Consider the following 23324-nt stretch of genomic DNA (forward strand, 5'->3'; position numbering starts at 1 on the left):
GGCTGTATCGCTGGTGCTTTCATGTCCGTAACATAGATCCCGCAGGGTCCGAAAAGACCGTCGCTCTTGCACAACTCACGTTTATCACCCTCAATGCTGTGTGTGCTTTCATCCTTTCCATCCACCTTTTACTTACTTTTATTACACTTGGTCATGTCCACTCTTTCACTTCCTTCGGCCCATGGTCGCATTTCTGCTCAGTTTTCTACCCACCTCAGCATGGAAATGGACATTCTCTGCTTGTCCGTTTTTTTTAGTGGTTCTTTCCCCACTGAATACTTTGAGAGCTGCTATGATTAAAAATTCTATATTAACAAACAAATTAAAGAGAGTGCCCCCGCTTTGAGTTTTACCTAGACAGGTTAGACTTTTTTGTTCTCATCTATTTATTACGTTTCTTCTTATTGTATGCCGCACAATAAACATTTAAGTTATAAACTATGAATTGAGTCATATCAGCTTTATGCTTTATCCACAAAGTGGATACATTGTGCCACTTCTGCCCTCCTTATTGTCCTTCACATCTTGAGTTCTCTCTCCAGTTAGAGCACAGCCTCCAAGATTTCCTCAGGTTGAGTTCATTGGCTAAGTAGCTTCTTACTTTTTCATGTTGAAAGAAGGGGTTTTTGACTTTCCTGACCGGTGAAGGACAGCTGGGTTAAGGCTTTTTCCCTTCAGTGGTCACTGTATCCCCGTGCTCTTGTTTCCAGGACTGCAGTCAAGAAATCTGGTGCTGATCTAATCCTCTTTCTTCTGTAAATCCTCTATTCAACTTGTGTAAGCGACTTCATTTGTGGTCGGTCATGTCCAACTCTGACCCCATGGACTGTACCCCACCAGACTCCTCTGTCCATGGAATTTTCCAGGCAAGAGTACTGGAGAGGGTTGCCACTTCCTACTCCAGGGGCTCTTCTCGACCCAGGGATGGAACCTTTGTCTCGTGTGTTTCCTGCATTGGCGGGTGGATTCTTCACCACCCCGGGCAGCCTGACTGATTTCCTCCTAATCTTGAGTCCCTGACTGCTGATTCTGAGAAGACTGAAGAACCCAGGATAGATAAAGCAAGTGTGTGAGTGTTCGCTGCTCAGTTGTGTCCAGCTGTTTGTGACCCCATGGCCTGTAGCCATCAGGCTCCTCTGTCCTTGGAATTCTCCAGGCAAGAATGCTGGAGTGGGTTCCCATTTCCTTCTCCAGGGGCTCTTCCTGACCCAGGAATTGAACCTGGGTCTCCTGCACTGCCGGCAGATTCTTTGCCATCTGAACCACCAGGGAAGCCCATAGATAAAGCAAGGTTTAGTTTATTGCTTACTGCAATGAGACAGATCACGACTGACTTTTTCAGAGGAGGGAGGACAAAGATGGGGGATTTGAGAGGTTTGTTAGGGTCTGATTTGACGCAGCCTGTTCAGAGCAAGGACATAGAATTAGACCAGGTTTTTGGTAAAACAATTTAAGACTGGTGGGCTGACTAAGGGATATTGACTCTTAAGTCACTCAGTCGTGTCCGACTCTGTGACCCCATGAACCACAGCATGCCAGGCCTCCCTGTCCATCACCAACTCCTGGAGTTTACCCAAACCCATGCCCATCGAGTCGGTGATGCCATCCAACCATCTCTTCCTCTGTTGTCCCCTTCTCCTCCTGCTTTCAATCTTTCCCAGCATCAGGGTCTTTCAAATGAGTCAGCTCTTCGCATCAAGTGGTCAAAGTATTGGAGTTTCAGCTTCAACATCAGTCTTTCCAATGAACACTCAGGACTGATCTCCTTTAGAATGGACTGGTTGGATCTCCTTGCAGTCCAAGGGACTCTCAAGGGTCTTCTCCAACACCACAGTTCAAAAGCATCAATTCTTTGCCACTCAGCTTTCTTTATAGTCCAACTCTCACATCCATATATGACCACTGGAAAAACCATAGCCTTGACTAGACGGACCTTTGTTGGCAAAGTAATGTCTCTGTTTTTTAATATGTTATCTAGGTTGGTCATAACTTTCCTTCCAAGGAGTAAGCATCTTTTAATTTCATGGCTGCAATCACCATCAGCAGTTATTTTGGAGCCCAGAAAAATAAAGTAAGCCACTGTTTCCACTGTTTCCCCATTTGCCATCAAGTGATGGGACCGGATGCCATGATCTTAATAAGGGTTAGTTGAGCCATCTATTGTTTAAATAAGTGGGTTTTTGGAAGTTCCTAAAACAATAAAATTGTTTGTAGCTTCATCTTCCCGGGTAAGAGTTTCTTGAAATAGTAAAGTTATGTTTGCTGCTGCTGCTAAGTTGTGTCAATCATGTCTGACTCTGTGCGACCCCAGAGACGGCAGCCCACCAGGCTCCCCCGTCCCTGGGATTCTCCAGGCAAGAACACTGGAGTGGGTTGCCATTTCCTCCTCCAAAGCATGAAAGTGAAAAATGAAAGTGAAGTCACTCAGTCGTGTCTGACTCTTCGCCACCCCATGGACTCCTCCGTCCATGGGATTTTCCAGGCAAGAGTACTGGAGTGGGTTGCCATTGCCTTCTCCGGAGTTATGTTTACATAACTTAATAAGATGTATGCTTGCAGATGATTTCCCTTCTCAGTTAAAGTATTCACAAGCCTAGGCATGTGTCTTCTTTATTCCTCATTAATACTGCCTGAGCTTACTGTGAGCCCTTTCCATCTAGAGAATTATCCCTTCGTTTAGCTCAGGGAGGTTTTCTTTTGTTTTGTCCCCTCCCACTTTCCCTTCCAGTTTCTTTCTTTTCTGGTATTGTTACTCTTCTAGGAGAACCTGTTTTCTGCATGTTCTATCTTCTGATTAGATCTTTTATGTCTCTCTTATTTTCACTTATGCTTATCTGATCTTCCTGATCAATAGTGATTGCGCTCTTTCCCATTGTGTCTGTTGACATCTTAATTTCAGAAGTCATGCTGTTTGATTTCAGAAAGCCTTTTCTTGGTGTGTTCTAATAGTATCTTCTTAAAAATCCCCATTACCAGGGAGGGAGGTGGGAGGGGGGTTCATGTTTGGGAACGCATGTAAGAATTAAAGATTTTAAAATTTGAAAAAATAAAAAATAAAAAAAAGAAAAAAAATCCCTATTACCTTTTCTCCTTTATTATTATTTGTTTGTTTTTAATAGACACCGTTCTAGTTTTTTATCTTGGGTTCCCTCACTCAAGTGGCTGAGCCTTCTAACTTGGGCTGTAATTTGAGTTTGTTTTACCCTGGATGCCTCGTTCTCAGACAGGCTAAGAGGGCTGCTGGGCTGTGGTAAATCAAGTACTGGAAGGTAAGAGCGCACGTGTGTGTGTGTGCGTGCGCGTGCGTGCGTGTGTGTGTGCGCGCGCGCGCGTGTGTGCGTGCGTGCGTGCGTGTGTGCGCGTGCGTGCGTGTGTGTGTGTGCGCGCGCGTGCGTGCGTGCGTGCGTGTGTGTGTGTGTATAGATGAGTATAAGCCATCAGACTGAGACGCATCGACCACAGTGTTCGGAGGAGCTGCTAGATGCTCTAACGGCTCTCCTCGCCAGCACAGTGGCCCTGGAGGTCTGCTGGGGCCACTAGAATGAGAAGCCCTTCCAGGACCAGTCACCGTGTCTTCCGAGATAGAACGAACTGAAATTTCTGGCCAGATCATTTTAGGGAGTTTTAAGATCTGCAGTTAACTCAGGTGGATCCTTTGGCTATAACACAGATTTTGAGAAACTCTCTGTAGGAGGTTTGAGAGAATTCTGGCCTCACACCTCTTTTCTCGCTTTCTCCGTACAGTGTGAGAGCAATTTGGAGCATGGCTTCTAGAGCCAGACTGCCTAGGTTTTAATCCTGACTCGGCCATTCACTGTCTGTGTGCTCTCAGGGAAGTTTGCTTTACTTATGGGTTCTAATTGTCTTGTCTCAGGAAGGAGGAAAATGATAACACCGATATCCTTGAGTTGGTATGAGGATTCAGTCTTTATGGAAAGATGTGGTGTTCTTAAGTCAGTGTCAAGTGTGTGGCAGATGGGAAGCGCTGGCTGTGGTCTCACCTCCAGCTCACAGGGTTGCTGTCAGCCCTGAGTTAATACGTGTAAAGTACTAGTATGCGCCAATAAAAGTTAGTGCCAGCAGTTTTTTTTAATGTGATTTTGGCTTATGTGACTTTGAATTATTGTGACAGAACAAAATATTAACAAAGCCTCACTTTATCATTTTTTATAAGTTTAAAAATGTTTTGTCCATTTTCTTTCAGCTGTACTGGGCCTTTATTGCTTTGTGTGGGCGTTCTCTGCTTGAGGGAGCGCAGGCTGCTCTCCCTCGCAGCGCTCACAGGTCTCATTCTCGCTGCAGAGCTCCGGCCCTCGGTGCGCGGGCTCCAGGCGTGCACGCGGGGGCTCACTGGCTGGGGCCCGCGGGCACGTGGGCTGTCAGTGGGTGCAGCACTTGGGCTCAGCCGCTCTGCGGCATGGGGAATCCTCCCAGACTGGGGATCGAACCTGTGTCCCCTGCACTGGCAGGCAGACTCCCATCCACTGTGCCACCAGGGAAGTCCCCACTTTATCTTAAATTTGAAATTTCGCCCAATTGAAGAAATTTCGTCAAAAAAATTATACAATCATAAAGTTAGAAGGCCGAGTGAGTTGTAAATAGAATAAACTCTTTTCCTCTTCACTCACAGATGCAGTTAACATGTTACAACATAGGCTTTATCATGATTTTGTCTCTCCTACTGAACCATGTGTAAGTTGAAAACCTGACTTCTTACCTCTGAATGCATTAGTGCCAATTGCCTATAAACAGGGACCCTCTGCAGCATAATCTTGGCACAGCTGTCAATATCAGGAAATGAGGTATAGTCTAGCTATTTAATACAAAGCCTCATTCACATTCTGTCAGTTGTCCCAACATTGTCCCCTTTAGAAGAAAATAATCCAAATCAGACTATTCATGGCATTTTGCTAACATGTTCAACTCTCTTCAGTCTGGAATGGTTACTCAGTACTTTCGTGAGCTTATGATTTCTGAAGAGACTACACCGGATGTCATGTACAGGGTCCCTCAAATTGGGCTTGTCTGTTGCTTCCTCAGGGTTAAATTCACCTTAAATAGCTTTGGCAGGAAAACCACTGAAGTGGCGCTCTATTTGTTGCATCCTATTTGAGGTGGTACTTGATGTCAGTTTCTCCCACTACTGGAGAAATTAAACTTGTCTGATTGAGGTAAAGACGCGAGATTTTTTTCACTGTAAAGTTTCTTTTTTATTCTTTGTAATAAGTATTTTGTGGGGAGATATTCTGAGACCTTGTGAAATATTCTGTTCCTCCTCTGGCTTTTCACCCGCTCATTTATCATTGCTGATGCGTCTCAGTTGAGTCAGTCATGACCGTGATGGTCCTCTTCTAATTCTGTCATTTTTCCAGCATTTACAAGTTGGCATTTTGTTACACAGAAGTGTTTTCTCTTCTGTTTATTCATTATTTATTTCTGTTTCACATGAACTCAGGGATTCCTCTCAGAGGATTATAATCTGATATTTTCACTGACAGTGGTGTTCAAATCGTCCCTGATTTGATTGGTAAGAGTTCCCCTCAAACTAACACTTCTGTTCTTTTGGAAGGGCCCCATCATTCTTTGAGCATGCCATTCCTTTCTGTAATAAAAAATCATTTTGGGTCTTTTACTTCCCTGTCCAAGGCTTGAATTGGTCTGTTTTCTAAGGAGTAGAGAATGATACTTAGAACTGAAGTTCCAGGCACAACACTGGCCATTGCTCTCCGGGTGTCCCTGCTCCCGTGCCTGCTCGGTGGGAAGGTCTGGAGAACTGGGGTGTATATGCACACACACACACGTATTAATGTGAAAATACTAAACCATGTATTTACCCCACAAGATTCATTCTGGTTTTCTCCTTTGTGTAACTCCTTTTTCTAACAAGAAATCTGGCTCCTATTTTTCACAATATGCTGCTGCTGCTGCTAAGTCACTTCAGTCGTGTCCGACTCTGTGCGACCCCATAGACGGCACCGACCAGCCCTCCCCCTCCATCCCTGGGATTCTCCAGGCAAGAGTACTGGAGTGGGTTGCCATTGCCTTCTCCGTTTTCACAATATATCTGCTTATTATTACTTCCCTCCCCTCAGTGTGACCAGTCTGCCCACTCTGGCCGCTGCCTTCCTCGGTGGCCATCCTTGCCCAGACAACTGTTCGGCTCAACCTCCAGCTGCACCACCACCCAACCACCCTGCTCAGCCCTGAGTCTGCTGTCTGTCGCTAACAAGTGTTGAAGAAAAGGGAGGGATTCTCCTGGCTTTTCTGTGGAATGTTTCAGTTGTTCAGGAAGGAAGGGAGAGAAGGTGAGTTAGTTTCTTCCACCCCTCTAAGAGTTTGAGACATGAAAGGAAACACCATCATTCCTGTTGGGGCGATGCGCTTTAACCCTGATACTGCTTTGTGATGGTTCTGTGGAGTCACGGCTGCAGGTATGGCTCAGTTGTAACGGAAATGTCGGTTGTATGGCAGGTGTACAGTGTGGATAGAGTAAAGTTTGTGTTGACACTATACCACAGTCTACTGAGTGTACAATACCATAATGTCTAAAACAAGGGACATGCCTTAAATAGGAAATTCTTTATTGCTGAAAAATGCTAACCGTCATTCGAACCTTCGGAATCTGTTTACAGTGTAACATCTAAGATCAGTGTCACAGATCACCATAACAAATATAATAATAATGAAAAAGATTTAAATATTCTTGAGGATTACCAAAGTGTGACGCAGAGACATGAAGTGAGGAAATGCTGTCGGAGAAATGGTGCCGAGAGAGCTGCTCAATGGAGGGTTGCCACAAACTTCCACGTTGTGAAAAGCGCAGTATCTGCAAAGCGCAAGAAAAGGAAGTACATTAAATGAGACATGTCTGTCATTTGAAACATTACAGCGAAGACGAGCTGACCAGAGGGGGGAAAGAGAAGAATGTAATAGGTGTAGAGAGAGACTGCTGCTGCTGCTGCTGCTAAGTTGCTTCAGTCATGTCCGACTCTATGCGACCCCATAGACGGCAGCCCACCAGGCTCCCCCGTCCCTGGGATTCTCCAGGCAAGAACACTGGAGTGGGTTGCCATTTGCTTCTCCAATGCATGAAAGTGAAAAGGGAAAGTGAAGTCGCTCAGTCGTGTCCAACTCTTGGACTAGGAAGTAAAATATGTTAGGCTGTCTATAAGGTTGAGTACCAGCGATTCTCCCAGTCACTCCCTGTGCCTTCATGGCATGACTCCTCAAGAGACAGAGTCTCCTTCCCTTCCTTTCCATCTGGGCTGCCCTGGGACTGACTTCAACCAATAGAGTGTAGCAAGAGTGATGCTTTGCTGGGCCTGGTCCTTGAGAGACTGGACAGCGTCTCTCCTCGCCCTCTTGGAGGCTCTAATCACCATGTGATGAAGTCAGACTGCCCTGCTGGGAGAGGCCCTGGAGCAGGAGAGACTGGGAGCGAGGGGAGAAAGGCCCCCCAGCCCTCCTGCCCCTCCAGTCGCCTGGGGTGAGATGTCACTCTTGAATGACGCCATCACGAGTCCACAGTGACCTCTCTAGCCAACATTAGACAGAGTAGACACTAGCTATGCCTTCTGAGCCCTGCCCAGAGGGCACATCATGAGCAAATCATGGGGGTGGCTTGAAGCCACTAAGCCTGGAGGTGTTTGTGACACAATGATAGACAGAAACACTAGATGAAAGTCTGAGAAAAGTCCATCAATGTGAGCAAGCTTTTATATGTGAAAACTATACGTAGTACCTTGAAAAATACACATTTTATTTTATTTAATGATTAAATGTCAGTTCAGTTTAGTTCAGTTGCTCAGTCGTGTCCAACTCTGCGACCCCATGAACCGCAGCACTCCAGGCCTCCCTGTCCATCACCAACTCCCAGAGTCCACCCAAACCCATGTCCATCGAGTCAGTGATGCCATCCAACCATCTCACCCTCTGTCGTCCCCTCCTCCTTTTGCCCTCAATCTTTCCCAGCATCAAGGTCTTTTCCAGTGAGTTAGCTCTTCACATCAGGTGGCCAAAGTATTGGAGTTTCAGCTTCAACATCAGTCCTTCCAATGAATACCCAGCACTGATCTCCTTTAGGATGGACTGGCTGGATCTCCTTGCAGTCCAAGGGACTCTCAAGAGTCTTCTCCAACACCACAGTTCAAAAGCATCAGTTCTTCGGCACTCAGCCTTCTTCACAGTCCAACTCTCACATCCATACATGACCACTGGAAAAAACATAGCCTTGACTAGACGGACCTTTGTTGGCAAAGTAATGTCTCTGCTTTTTAATAGGTTTAAGAAAGTCTTTTTTTCTTACAAATTTCCTCACCTAGGGTGAAGGTAACTCTTAGTCAAAAGCCTTCATATGATGGTTAACAGCACCTGGCCTGAGGAACAGTTACCGTTGGTGCCTAAGGAGTGTCTCCTCCATGCCCCTGCTCCACCTTATCCTAACGGGCCTGAGCTGAGAAAAATTAATGTAATCTCTGCTTTTTCAGAGAACCTGAAATCTATTCTGTCAAAAATATGGAATGAAAATATAGTGACTTTTTATAGGCCTGAGATTAAATAATTTTTTGAAGGCTTCATTTCCCCTTTGTGAGGGAGTAAGCTGTTTGTCTAGAATGTAATAGTTATCATTCTGTGCAGCTGGTAAAAACTTGCCTTTCTGGTTTGTAATGTCATGTGAATCTGCAAAGGTGTTGTTACTCACTTGAAGAATCCTTTGTTCTGGTTGAAAGTCTTACTGATGGTATTTTCAAATAAACTCGTCCTGCCTAGGAGTCTTTCTCTGTGATCATAAGCCTCCTGTAGCTTTGTTCTTTCCAGAATATTGTTAAAATGTCAGTAATGAAAGTAATCTCTCTCTATTTGCTGAGATTTTAGTGGCATATAATTTACCATCCAGAAATATGTCACAGGCATTTATTTACTGTCACTTGAAAGGTAAGTTAATCAATTCTGACAATTAAATGAAGTTTTCTGAATGGAGTTATAAAAGGCCAGAAGCTTCCTTTACTTCTTTATTTTCTTCTTAATTGCTTCATATTGATAATTTTTGTTTTCCTGATGATAGGAAACACAATTCTTGTCAGATTTATTTTATTACATAAAGAAAACTGTGTATCTTTACATTTTATACATTGAAGTTGAATATCAAGCCTCTAATTTGTTTGTGTCTTATAAATTTCAAATATAAAGTACTTACACCAAATTCAGAGCCTATTAAGCCTTTTGAAATTATATTAACACTGAAGCAAATGTATATTTTTGAAATTAAAAGTAAACTAAGTAGCGCTGAGGTCAACAGGACACCTGAACCCGCCCACCTTCCTTCACGCTTGCAAGTCTGATGGGACAGGCAAAGTGGAAATCTTCACTGAGAAATAGGAAGCGATGTTTTCATAGGCCACCGTATTTCCAACAGCGCCTCTTTTCCCTTCCTTGTTTGCTGGTCCTTAGTATTTATTCAGTAGCCTTTTATGGAGTTCCTACTGTGTGTGGATTATTGGACTGGCATGCAAAGGAAGAGGTGTATAATGCTCGGTACCTGCCTTCAGAATTTCTAAATATCGGTGGCAAAGTTAAGAGAAATATCAGATGGCTTTAATAAAGGCAGAATAGCGTAAGTCTCAGAGATGGACAAAAACAAGACACTTTGTAGGTCCAGGAAGGCTGAGGTCATAAGGAGGTTGAGGGGATAGAGACAGGCCTTATGGAGAAAGTGGTATTTGTGCTGAGTTCTGGAGGATAAGTGGAGTTTTGAAGAGGACAGAAAGGAGAGAAGATATTCCACCAAAAGGGACCAGTGCAGACAAGCCAAGATGCGGGGAGACCTCGTGAAGTTTCCTTTTCTGTCATTTGTGGTGGCACTTAACTCATTCTCTCGAAAGTCTCATTAGTTGATGCTCTTTATCAATGACAATATTTTAGTTTATTCATTATTCAGAAAGTCCTTGGGCGTGTTGCCCAGCGCTTTGGTTGCCATTGGGTCTTATTTTGTGGCATCTCTGTTGATTTGCTCATTTTGGCAGAGATTCTTCTAGAAATGTTCAGAAAGAACTGGAAGGGTGCTAAATACAATCACATTTATGAGTTTCCTTTGCTAAGTGCTGAAGGGATTAAAGTTAAAAAATAAGTTTATATTAAACTTCAGATGAAATGAACTGTCTGCCTTGGAAGATACGTCTCCAGCGGTTCAAGTACTGGGGCACATGACCTCCATACTCGTATATGATGGCCAAGAACAGTTAGGTTTGCCTGCTCAGAGGGCTCGGGGAAAATTACGATGAAAAAGTCTTGTAGTCACTGTTTTGGCAGGTGGGACCATAAATTGTTGGTGTATATGTGGTCAGCATGTTGACAACTCACCATCATAGTGCTCTCTCCTCTCTCTACATTTCTGTACTTAATAGCTCATGGCATGTGAACCAAATCTACAAAACGATTATAGCTGTGAGCGAAAAAAAGATAATGACTAGTTTCTACTAGATTTATTTTTCTTTAAAAATTTTTTTATACAAGTAAGACATGTGCAAAATTATCAGACATATGTACAAAAAAACTTCTGATGAAAACCAAGTCCTTCCCTGTCTCACTTTCTGGGAGTTTCTTATTGCTCCATAACCCCCTGGCTTCTCTGTGGTTCTGAGAAGCCAGTCACCTGCTTCCTCCATAGCGATGTGCTTAGTGTTATGGTCCAGGTGTGTCTGACTTTCCCCTGGCATTCTTATTAGTGTACTTTTTTTAATCAGTGTTAATCACTTGCTGGCATGTAGTAGGTCCTCAATAAATGTTTGAATGAATGATATTATCCTTTCATAATATCCTTGATGATACTTACTTGTCCTTTTTCAGTAATAAATCCTGAACTGGCCTGTTCTTTGCCCAGGGTATTTCTAGTTTATTCTTGGGCTCTCATCAGTTCTGAATCAGTTCTTAATTTCTTTATTCAAGAATGGCTGTTGTGGAACTTGAAGACTTTCAATGTGCATTGCAACATATAGCCCACAGGCAATCTCTGTGAAGGACCCATATGTGAAGAATGAAATTATCCATAAGTGTAAAAGCAGAAGACATTGCCGTGGAATACAGATGACGGGGCGGGGAACTGGAGGGGCTCAGCTGGTGCCGGATGGGCAGATATGGAAGCTGGCGGTGTCACCCCACCCCAGTAGCTAATGTACTGCTGGCGTCCAAGTTTTCTAAGTCTTGTCGTATTGCAGTATGATAGATGAGAAGCTGAAAGTTTTTCATGTACATGTTTGCTTGAAGAAGTGACAGAAAGAGGATTTCTGAGGTCCACCCGGCTCTTCCCCAGGTGCATGTGCAGGCACACCTGCAGTGTACAGAAAGCTATAGAGGGAACCGTGAAACACACGCTTTTCCTTTGCTCAGCTCTGGATCCATTGCCTAACACCGCGTGCTTTCCTTGTGGTTTCTCTGTAGAGGATAACGTACGCTAAAGGATAATATTTGTAAAGTATTTTCAGCATCAGATTCTATATAAATGCAAAACCGTCACAGAGGATTTACAGACTTACGTTCTGGTATTTTGGGAATGACAGTTTTGGAAACAGTGATTCCTGTGTGAAATTTTTGCAATCTTCATATACTTTCCAAACTTCTAAGCTGTTTTTCCAAGCTTGTCTTTGTGTATTTTCTTCATTAGTAGGGCATTTAATCTTTGTTATGCTTTTTGAGTAGCACAAAAAGGCTGTATGTGAGAGGATATATGTGAAAAGGCTAACATTTCTTATAGAAATAGAAGCAGAAAAGGTTTTTATATAAAGGCAGCCTTAATTTATATGTATATTTTAACAGATCTGCCCCGTTTCACTGATGTAATTTTAAGCATCAATCATTCCTCTTTTGTCCGCAAAGCACTTCTTTACCTGCTTGGGATGGAAGAATTAAGTGGAGTTCTTTGGTTCTTCCTGTTTCTGTCTGTACCTGGATAGAAGAACAGACCCAGAGAAGAGGTTAGATCGCGGTGGAGCCCTGGCTTGAATGGCAGCCTTCTGAAACTGTTTTGAATAGGAAAGAGGCATGTGTATTTTCCATAGCCTCCTGGAGAATAAGCTAATCGCAGTTAAGCAGAGATGGTTGAGAAAAATTACTGAGGCAAAAGGCAAGTGTAGAAAACAATTGAAAGACTATACTTTCAGGGATCATTTCTATAGTTCGTTACTAGAGAAGTTTCTCTGAACGTGTAGAGCACCCGAAACCACGAGGAGGAGATAAAGCGTTCTCTTCTGAGCGTGAAGTCGGCTTTTGGTGTTGCTTCTGCAACTGCCGCTAGCCATTGATGATCGTTCTTCTTTTCCTTTCGGAGATGAAGAGGGAGAGAACGTAATCTGAGTGGTTTCAGGTAAAAAAAAAAAAATAAAAATAAAAAATAAAAAAAAAAAGAAAACAATTGAGAGTGAATACTGTAGCCCAGCACATGGGCAGGCGGATCATGGAAGGAGGGTGTAATAACCTCCAGGTTTAGTGGCTGTGATACTAGGGTGCGGAGAAGACCTAACCTACTGTCAGGTGACGTCTACAGAGCCTGCAGTGGAGAAAATCAGTTGCTTACCAAGAGAGTAACAATAGCCAGTCAGCAAGTATAATATAGCAACTACAAAATAGCTAACATTAAGCCTGTGTTAGTGTTCTATTGCTGCAAAACAAATTACCACTAATTAGTGGCTTAAACGTAGTCCTGTTGGTTTTCTTACCATTCTGAAGGTCTAAAGTCCAGGATGGCGTGAATCAATTCTCTGCTCAGGCTCATAAGACTGAATCAAGGTGCTGGCCTCTTATCTGAAGGATCTGGGGAAGAATTGACTTGCAGAGTTTTTCAAGGACTTAGCAAAATCCAGTTCTTGTGGTTGTAGGCCTCAGGTTCCCATTTCCTTCCTGGCTGTCAACTGGGGCTTACTCTCAGCTTCTTGAGGCTGTTTAACATGGCCCCCTCCATCTTTCAAGTGGCAAGGACCTATGGAGTTGTTCTCATGCTTTAAACATCTCTGATTTCCCTTCTGATTTCCTCTTTTGCTGTAGAATGTGCTTGGCTTATAAGGGCCCAAGTGATTACGTCTAACATAATCCAATAATCTTCCCATTTTAATGTAAAAATTGTAACACATAAGACAATAAGAAGGTTTATATCTGGTTCCAGGGATTAGAGCAGGACTTTTTTTTTTGCGGGGGAGGGGGGCACATTTTATAACTTCTACCTACCACGGAGCCCAAGTTGAATTTTTTAAGACTTACATGAAAAAAGTATAAAATTTCCTTGGTGGATATAAAAGAAAATCATATAGGTTTCACTTTGTAAATATCATATCATTACCTCCCAAGTTATCTAGTCTGTCAATTCAGTTTAATTTCAGTCAGATTCTTAACAGAATTTTTTATTAAGTTGGCAAGCTGATTCTAAACTTCCTGTAGTAGAGCGAAATGTCTAAGAATTGGCAGAGACAAATTTGAAAGAGAATGACAGAGATCAACAGACTATATTAAACTAAAGTTAATAAAATCTTGAAGGATTAGTCTAGGAGTAATCCGTGGCATAGAACGAGGATTTGTTTAGTAGATGATAAATTTGCTTCAGTCAAAAGGGAAATGATGGCCTTCTAGGTAAATAGTGGTTTAGTTGTCTATCCATTTGGAAACAAAATTAGATCCTCATTCCAAGCACAGAAATAGTTTCCAGATGGAGTGAAGAACTAAATAAACTAAGTAAAATTGTACAGGTATTAGAAGTATTTGAGGGAATTTGCTTATAAACTTCAATTTAAAGAATAACCAAAGTGCTAAGAAGCATTGGAAAAGACCACAATGCTGCGAAAGATTGAAGGCAGGAGAAGAAGGGGATAACAGGATGAGATGGTTGAATGGCATCACCGACTTGATTGACATGAGTTTGAGCAAGCTCCGGGAGTTGGTGATGGGCAGGGAATCCTGGCATACTGCAGTCCATGGGGTCGTGAAGAGTCAGACACGACTGAGCAACTGAACTGAACTTATTAGTGTCCGGAAAACACAAATTAAAATAATTAGTCCTTCCGTCTTTCTTGCTCAGTCAGATTGGAAAAATTTTGCTCAGTCCAAATGTTGGCAAGGGTGTTGAGACATGTACTCTCCTTGCATGAATTGTAATGGTCTTTTTGGCAGTGCCCATTGTAAATTTAAGTAGGCCTGTCCTTTGAAAGAGTAGTTTCACTAGGAGATTTTTACTGTAGTTAAAGACATAGGTACATGAGCACAAAGAGACATTTTTGGGTTGTGGCATTGTTACTATAGCAAAAAATGTCTAACAACCTGAAGATACTTCATAGCAAGGCTTTTTGTTTATAGATTATCTAATGGATTTTGAACAAAAGACCAATTAAGTTTAACCAAAGTAGTTTATGGGATTTGTAACAAGCACTGTCTTCTCCCAGTGTGTGATTTTATCACCTCTTATCACCCATTTTATATTTAATCAAAAACATTTCCCTTATATTACAATCTATTTTCTCAAAACAATGCAGTGTTCTCATCTTACATGAGTATGTAAGAAATGGTAATTCTCTGAAGAAAGTGCAACTGAACAAAGCCCTGCCTCATAACGTGTAATGTCTTGGGAATTTCTTGTACCTGTCAGTGATGAGAAAAAAGGAAGAAAAAAATCTATCTGTAGGTATACCATCAAAATAGGTTCTTTTTGAGATTAATGTGTATATGGAGTAATGTTTTCTGATTAAATGGTTATGTGTGGATAATATTTAATATGTTAGATGATAATCTTTAAAGACTATGTAGTGGGAAGGGGAGAGATTAGATGTTTTAGATAGGTATTAGCATTTACCAGACAAGGGAAATATTTTCCTTATGTCTGTGTTTATATGAAAGAGATAAAGTCTAATATCTAGACAAAGACATTTTCAGAACATTGACTTTGGTGGTTTAATTGTGGCTTTGTTAGGTGAGGATTGAAAACGAAAGCCTTGGTGGTGGTGGCCAAGATGGTAGATTAGGAGGACCCTGAGCTCACCTCTTCCATGGGCACGTGAAAGTTCCACCTATTTACAGAGCAACCATCTATGGGAATGGCCTGAAGAGTTTCAAAAAAGACTTTCCGCAAGTAAAGATGTAAAGAAGGAACCACAATGAGACGGGTGGGAGAGACAAAGCTTCAGTATAATTAACACCCACACTCCTTGGGAAGGTGACCCACAAACAGGAGGATAATCACCATTGCCGAATTTTTCCCTAAAGTGCAGCCCCCACTTTGAGCTCCCCAGCCCACAGTTTTGCATTGGGAAGACAAGCCCCCAGAATATCTGGTTTTGAAGACAGGAGAGCTAAAGGGCTGTAGAAAACAAAGACTCCACTCTTAAAGAATGACTGCAATACCTGAAATACTTTGAATCCCAGCACAAAGGCAGTAATTTGAAATAACCTGGAGGAATCACATTCCCTCATTTCAAACTACACTACAGAGCTACAGTAATCAAAACAATATGGTACCGGCACAAAACAGACATGTGGATCGATGAACCTGAATAGAAAACCTAGAAATGAACCTGAGCTATGGACAATTAATCTATGACAAAGGAGGCAAGAAAATACAAAATGGGGGAAAGACAGCCTCTTCAATAATCTTTGTTAAACTGGACAGCTACATGAAAAAGAATCAAATTGGACTACTTTCTCCCAGCATATACAAAAATAAACTCAAAATTGATTAAAGATGAAAAATATAAGACCCGCAACCATAAAAGTCTTAAAGCATAGACAAGGTGCCCTTCAACATTGGTCTGAGAAATACTTTTTGGAAATATCTTCTCAGGTAAGGGAAACAAAAGCAAAAATAAACAAATGGGACTGTATCAAGCTAAAAAGTTTTTCACAGAAAGGAAATTATTAATATCAACAGAATAAAAAGCTTACTGAATGAGGGAATGTTATTTGCAGCCCATATATCCAATAAGGGTTAATACCCAAGGTCGACAGAAAAACTCATACAACTTGATGTCAAAAACACACAAACATCCCAATTTAAAAATAGGCAGAACACCTGAATAGATATTTTACCAAAGAAGACATGCTAATGGCCAACAGACATGTGAGGAGATGCTCTGTATCACTAGCTCTGTATCACTGAGGATCAGGGAAATGCAGATCAAAACCACAGTGAGATTCCACCTTACACTTGTCAGAATGGGTACCATCAAAAAGCAACAAATAATCCGTGTTTATGAGTCTGTGGAGAAAAGGGGACCTTTGTACATTGCTGGTGGGAGTGTAAATTGATGCAGCCACTATGGGCAGTAGTGTGAGGGTTTCTAAAAAAGTAAATATAGAACTGCCATATGATCCGTCAGTTTCACTTCTGGGTATTTACATGAAGAAATCAAAAACACTGATTTGAAAAGCTATATGGACTCCAGTGTTCATTGCAACGTTATTACAGTAGCCATGATGTAGAAGCAGCCCAGGTGTTAATTGATACATGAGTGGATAAAGACGTGTTGTGCATCTGCACAGTGGAATGCTAGGCAGCCATTAAAAAAGGAAGCCATGCTATTTGTGACAGCATAGATGGATCTAGAGGACATTGCGCTAAAAGCAATGTGTCAGACAGGGAAAGACAAATGCCTGTACAATCTAAAAACAGAGTGAACTAAGACAAAATGAAGATAGACTTGTAGTGCAGAGAACAAATGGATGGTTGCCAGAAGGGAGAGGGTGAAATTGGTGAAGGAATTAAGAGATATAGATCTCCAGTTATGTAATAAATAATTGCAGAGTATATTAATGTGTATACATATATATGTAATTTAGGAAGATAGTACCAACAATCCTACATGCAGGACAGCAAAAGGAGACACAGATGTAAAGAACAGACTTTTGGACTCAGTGGGAGAAGGCGAGGGTGGGATGATTTGGGAGACTAGCAGTGAAACATGTACATTACCATATGTGAAATAGATGACCAGTGCAAGTTCGATGCATGAAGCAGGGAACCCAAAGCTGGTGCTCTGGGCCAACCCAGAGGGATAGAGTGGAGAGAGGTGGGAGGGGGGTTCAGGATGGGAGAAACACATGTATACCTGTGGCCGATTCATGTTGATATGTGGCAAAATAATCGCAATAATGTAATTTTCCTCCAATTAAATAATCACAGAGATATTCAGCATAAGGAATATGGTCAATAATGTTGTAGTAACTGTGTGTGGGACTAGTTGGTTACTAAACTTATCATGGTGATCATTTTATAATGTATGCAAACGTCAAATCATATAGTATACTGGAAACTAATGTCATATTGTATGCCAACTATATTTCAATTAAAAAATAAAACATAAAACCTTATTAAGCAAAATGAGATAAAAATTTCAAAAAGCTTTGGCTCTGTGTGTGTGAAAGTCGCTCAGTTGTGTCTGACTCTTTCCGACCCCATGGACTGTATAGTCCCTGGAATTCTTCAGGCCAGAATACTGGAGTGGTTAGCCTTTCCCTTCTCCAGGGGATCTGCCCAACCCAGGGATCTAACCCAAGTTTCCCACATTGCAGGCAGTTCTTTACCAGCTGAGCCACAAGGGAAGCCTATTAAAAATTGCTGTTTTAACTTTATATATCTTCTGCATTAGTTGTGAGAGTAATGATCCTGGTGAAAGTTGCTTTTTAAAGTGAGAGAAGTATGGGATTTTAACCAAAGTAAATTTTTTTTGATGAATTTATTAGACGTACTTCATATAAGCTATTATCTTTATTAAAATAATAATTTTGTCTTAATATTTTAGTCTCATAAGAAAAGCATCTTATTAATTTATAATAAATGATAATTTAAAATTGTTTTTCAGAAGAATTTATTTAATACTTAAATCTCTTTGTAATTGAGGCAAAACTTAAAGAGGGAACTATGGGCTAATAAAATTGTTTCCCTGTGAGCAAAGCTAATAAAAGATGAGAACTGTGGCTGTGTCCCACTGAGAAAGACAAGACACCTTATTAAAAAAAAAAAGACACAACCTGTGAATTATTTTTGCAGAAGTCAACGAAGGGGTCCGTTGTCCTTGAACACGTGTTTCGTCACATAAACCTTGTGGAGGTGGACTATTTTGGACTGCGTTACTGTGACAGAAACCACCAAACGGTGAGTGCAGTGACTCCATATTAAACTTCCTGGTTGTAAATTTCATCGTATCTCTGCCTTCTCTGGTAACTGAAAACCTTGAACATGTTTTCCATTGCTAATTTCTTTGAATTTTTTCCCTCTTCTGCCAAAAGTCCGCAGAGTTGTAGGATTCACAGTTTGTGTGTGTAGATTTCTTGATAGGTGGCTCACATGGTTTCTGTTCTTTACGATTATATTATAGAGAGTACTTCCCCTTTGTGTTGTTAGGAGGACTGAATTAGCCATTTAATGTGTTAGGAGCCAAATGACTAATGTCTTATAGTGATAAGTATTATTGCTTTTTAAAATATAAAAAAATTTTTAAGTTGGAGGATAATTGCCTTACAATGCTGTGTGGGTTTCTGCTGTACGACACAAGTCAGTTATAAATATACACAAATCCTCTCCCTCTTGAGCCTCCCTTCTAACCCCCCTCCCCCTCTCCCAATCTCACTCCTCTGGGTTATCACAGAACACCTGGCTAAGCTCCTTGTGGTTATTATTGCTTTTTAGGAAAGTAAATGGTTAAAGAGTATTTAAAAGAAATACAGTGTAAAAAGGTGCCTATCTAAGTTTTATAAGTTGGGCAAGCAATTATAAGATAAACTAAGTAGAGGTTTTCATTCATAAGCTTGATGAAGTAAGAGTAATAAAGGCAACCAAGCTTCTGGTGTTGGATGTCATTTGTTCAGGAGGATTTAACTCAAGATCTTCCTAACTGGCTGGATGGTAGAGAGTTATTAACAAACTTAGCAAACTGGTTAGTGTAGATTCTATTTGGTTATAAGGTTGACAGGCTCTCTTGGATGATGAAAAGAGGAAAGATTTTGAAGGTGAGGGTTTTGAGATATGAAAGTATATTCATTAATATGACTTTTGGCTTAAAAGTCTTAAGACAGATCTTAACCTGAGCTAGAAAGTCTTATGCTTATAATGCTTAATGCTTACCTTAAAAATACCATATTTGACCTTTCATTTTTTTATATGCCTGTTAAAATAGCTTTTCTCTTCTTTCTGCCTTAGTTCTCCTAGCCTCCACTGAGTCATCTGGGTCTGGGGTCTGTTCATTGCGGTTCACTGATTGTCTGAGTGGGGTTTCTTGTTCTGTTCTCAAGAACGTGCTAGGATGAGAAGAGGCAGGCAAATGGAATGCTGTTGATGGCAGTATGTTCTTGAGCTTTTTCTATAACAAGCTTGTTCTGTTTCACAAGATTTCACAAAGTAGGAGTTAAAAATTGGGTGTGTTACTTAGCTTTCCATAGGAAGGAATTGCTTTCTAAAGGCCAGTGGTCGTTAATACGTGCTTCAGAGGGAATGGACATATTCAGGTCACTGACTTCTGTCTTGTACGACTATAAGTCAACATAGCAAAACTGTAAATCTATACTGAGAGATTAAATTGAAGGCCATAGAAAATATCTAGTATTAGCTTCATATTTTTGAAATAGCATTTTTCCAGCAGAGGGAAATTCAGTTTCTGATCTTATATGTCAGACCTTGCCTGGAAAGATTGACTGTCTTGCTAAAATTGTATAGACCTTATCTCTCTCTTTTTTTTTTTAAACATTCCAAAGGAAAAAAGGTGAAAAGCTAGAGAATTTCAAACAATGGCTTGTATCATTGCAAAAGAATTAGAAGGTGGTATTGATAGTTTATTTAAAGTTTTCTAGGGCTTGTTAAGATCAAAATTTATTTTTCCGTTACCTTTATTTCTAAGAGTTGGCATTTCTGATACAGGCTTAGGAGAAAATACATAATATGAAGGAGGAAACTTATTTAAGACATGTTTTATTATGTGGGAAAAACATCAGATGTGTAAATCACATGATTTTTGGGTCTTCTGAATTTGTTTCTTTATAGTAAACTCAGAAAAAATAGGGGTGATTTGTAAACATGACTTAGTCTTTGCCTGTTTAAACGCACTGTTTTCCTTTTAACTGTAGGAAGCTATGAGAATAAGGCCATGACAGTTTAGCCTTCCTTTAGGTAACTGACCAAAGCCTGTCATTTCTGCAGGGTGGGTAGAGTGTCTGGGAAGGAAGACATGATTCCGTTCCTGACGTGCTTCTCTTGGATTTTGAGATAGGTGTTGGGACCTCCCTCACGCTAGAAGGGCAGCCCCCCAGCTGTAAGTCTTTGAGGGGATTGTCAGTAAACCTCACTTCATATTTCCCTACTTCCTCTCTATACTAGTAGAAACAGCCCTTCGCATCCCATAGTTACTTAATGGTGAATAAGAGTTTAAGAACAGCCCGATGCTAGAATAGCACAGGACATGGGGAAAAGTCTTTGTCTTAAAAACAGAGGAGTTATTTCTGTGAATATGCCTGGATTACTGTCCATTAGATTGGATTTGTTTATTGCTTTACTCTTTTTCTGTGCCCAGAAGTTTATTTTAATGAACAATGCCTGTGTAAGGATCTTGTATATAATTAACACCTACATAGAAGACTTTGAGGTCCTGATGGGGACCGCTTAGATCAACTCTTGAAGCCAATGCAGAGATTGGGAAGAGGAACTGGGGATGAAAGGAAGAAAGAGGACAGGAAAAAGAGATGAGTGCAGCAAAGAGAAGCTCCCCCTCCCCCTCCCTCCATCAGCAGTGGACCATGCTTTGGGGCCATGCCTGAACTGGCTGGGGATGGGGGAAGTAGAGGGCTTTCCTGGTAGCTCAGACAGTAAAGAATCTGCCTGCAATGCAGGAGGCAGTCTGCAGCACTGCTAGTCATCCAGGTGTGGTCAAAGTGTAAGGATGCGTCTACAGGTGAGTTAGACTGGCGGTGGCTGCAGAACTGACGAGGAAAGGTTATGGAGGGCTTTATGCCCATCTCAGGGAATAGGTGTGTGTTGCATGAGAAGATGGGCAGCTACCCTAGAGAATTAGGCAGCAACAGGGGGCTTCCCTGGTGGCTGACACGGTTAAGAATCTGTCTGTAATTCAGGAGTTCAATCCCTGGGTCAGGAAGATCCCTGGAGAAGGGAATGGCTACCCACTCCAGTATTCCTTCCCAGAGAATTCTGTGGTCAGAGGAGCCTGGTGGGCTATAGTCCATGGAGTCAACAAAGAGTCAGACATGACTGAGCAACTAGCACATACATACATGCCTGATAAATATGTCCCTGTGACAGGTAGACCCCACATCGCAGGGAACTCTCTCTCCTGGAGGACAGAAATAACCAACAGGCCTCAATCCAGATGCATCAGCCATCATCATCACTGTCACCAATACACCAGCAACTGTTGAGCATTTTCTTATGCTCATTGCACACCCGGAAGAACTGTTCGAGTTAAATATTGTCACTTTACCGTCAGAGATGAAGAAAAGGAAGCTAAAATGGTTGAACGATGTCCCCAAGGTCACACAACCAGCAAGTATTAAGATCAGAATTCAAACCCAAGTCTTCCTGTTTTCAAGATCTTCCAGTTATTCAGTACAATAATGTCCTGACTTGAATGCATGTAAGATGAGGAATTCTGAGGAAAGGGAGTTTCATGCCTGGAATGTTAAATGAAAAAATTCAAATTTTATTAAACTGTATATTCCATGGAACCAAGTCCTGGGAAATTTATGTAGCAGATGCCTAGATTTAGATGTTCTATATGTGTAAAGAGTACTTGTCGTCGTTCAGTTGCTCAGTTGTGTCTGACTCTTTGTGACCCCTTGGACTGCAGCACGCCAGGCTTCCCTGTCCTCCACTATCTTCTGGAGTTTGCTCAGATTCATATACATTGAGTCGGTGATTCCATCCAACCATCTCATCCTCTGTTGCCCCCTTTTTCCTCCTGCCCTCAGTCTTCCCCAGCATCAGAGTCTTTTCCAGTGAGTTGACTCTTCACATCAATGGCCAAAGTATTGGAGTTTCAGCATCAGTCCTTCCAATGGGTATTCAGGATATAAACATGCTTTGTTAAGGCAAATGTCTCTCTGAGGTATAGCTGACTTGATTTGGAACACTCTGGGCTTCGTAATTTCTTTACTTCTCAGGAGGGGTCTGTAAAAGAATCTCAGGATAATAAAAATAGTTCTTCATGAAGACACATTTACTGAGACTGAATCAACACAGTGCTTCCCGCATCACCTCAGGCTTTCCTTTAGATGCGCCATGGAGTTCATGTACTTGCAGTTTCTTTTTCTAAAAATGGCAACGGTGAAAGCAGTTAACCTTAGCCTGGATCTAGAACCTCCTTTCTGTTCTGCTCTGAACTGGGTTATCAGGTTCGTTCTTAATCCAGACTGGTCTGTGTGGAATATGTCCTTTTTATATCTGGACCAGTCTTGATGGAAGCTGGATGTGAGGCCATCTGTCATAGGGATTAGAAGAACACATCAGTTTTGTCTAATGACCATGCCACTCACTAGCTGTAAATATTTAAAATTCTCTTCAAGTATTAACCCTCAGTCTCGAACAGCAGCCCTCTCAGGAGAGTGGATGCCCTGCAGTATGTTCTAGGCCTGCCTGTCACCGGTTGAGTGGCTGCTCATTGGGAACTCCTCGCTGTCTCCCTCATGGCCCGTGGCCAGCAGCTCTGCTCGGCGCAGCTTCAGTTCAAGTGAGCACCAGCTCTCTCTGCTCAGTGTCCTCATCCCAGCCCCTGTGGGTGTGTCACTTTATATGGCAAAAGGGACTTGGCAGATGCGACTAAAGTAAGGATCTTGTGATTGGGAGACTATCCAGGTGGGACCAACATAGTTACATGTATTCTTGCAGGTGAAAGAGAAGGCAAGAGGGTCAGAGCAGATGCGACAGGGGGCACAGAGGTCAGAGTGGTGCACGCACTGAAAGGAGGCCTCGATACCAGGGAGGCAGGTGGCCTCCAACAGTTGGAAAAGGCAAGCCAAGATTCTCCTCAGGTTCTTCCAGAAGGAACACAGCCCTGCCTACACTTAAGTTTTAAGCCCAGTGTCTTAGTCAGTTTGGGCTGCTGTAACAAATTACTGTAGGCTGGGTGGTTTAAGGAAGAAGCATTGATTTCTCACAGCTCTAGAGGCTGAAAGTCTGAAAGGAGAGTGCCAACATGGTTGGATTCTGGTGAGGGCCCTTTTCCAGGTTTCAGACAGATGACGGCTGAAAGTATACCACATAATTTCATGTGGTATAAGAGCTTTCTTGTAAGAGCGCTAATCCCATTGCTCCCTGACCTAATTACCTCCCAGAGGCCCTACCTCCAAATACCATCACC

At 41.9% G+C, this 23324-nt stretch overlaps 1 protein-coding gene and 1 non-coding gene across 13 annotated transcripts in view; both read left to right on the forward strand.

Annotated features, from left to right (window-relative positions):
* The window catches only part of EPB41L4A (erythrocyte membrane protein band 4.1 like 4A), a 284958-nt gene that overhangs the window by 94310 nt on the left and 167324 nt on the right, over nucleotides 1–23324 (forward strand). For all 12 annotated transcript variants that reach the window (XM_069595261.1, XM_069595266.1, XM_069595264.1 and 9 more), the window contains exon 2: nucleotides 18017–18121. In XM_069595261.1, coding sequence (XP_069451362.1) covers nucleotides 18017–18121 — 105 coding nt within the window. The remainder of the gene's footprint in view (nucleotides 1–18016; nucleotides 18122–23324) is intronic.
* On the forward strand, nucleotides 12140–12353 carry LOC138444495 (small nucleolar RNA U3). The gene has a single exon (XR_011258515.1). It is a non-coding gene; the product is annotated as a small nucleolar RNA U3 (small nucleolar RNA).

This window comes from Ovis canadensis, chromosome 7, assembly GCF_042477335.2.
Source record: "Ovis canadensis isolate MfBH-ARS-UI-01 breed Bighorn chromosome 7, ARS-UI_OviCan_v2, whole genome shotgun sequence".
NCBI lineage: Eukaryota > Metazoa > Chordata > Mammalia > Artiodactyla > Bovidae > Ovis > Ovis canadensis.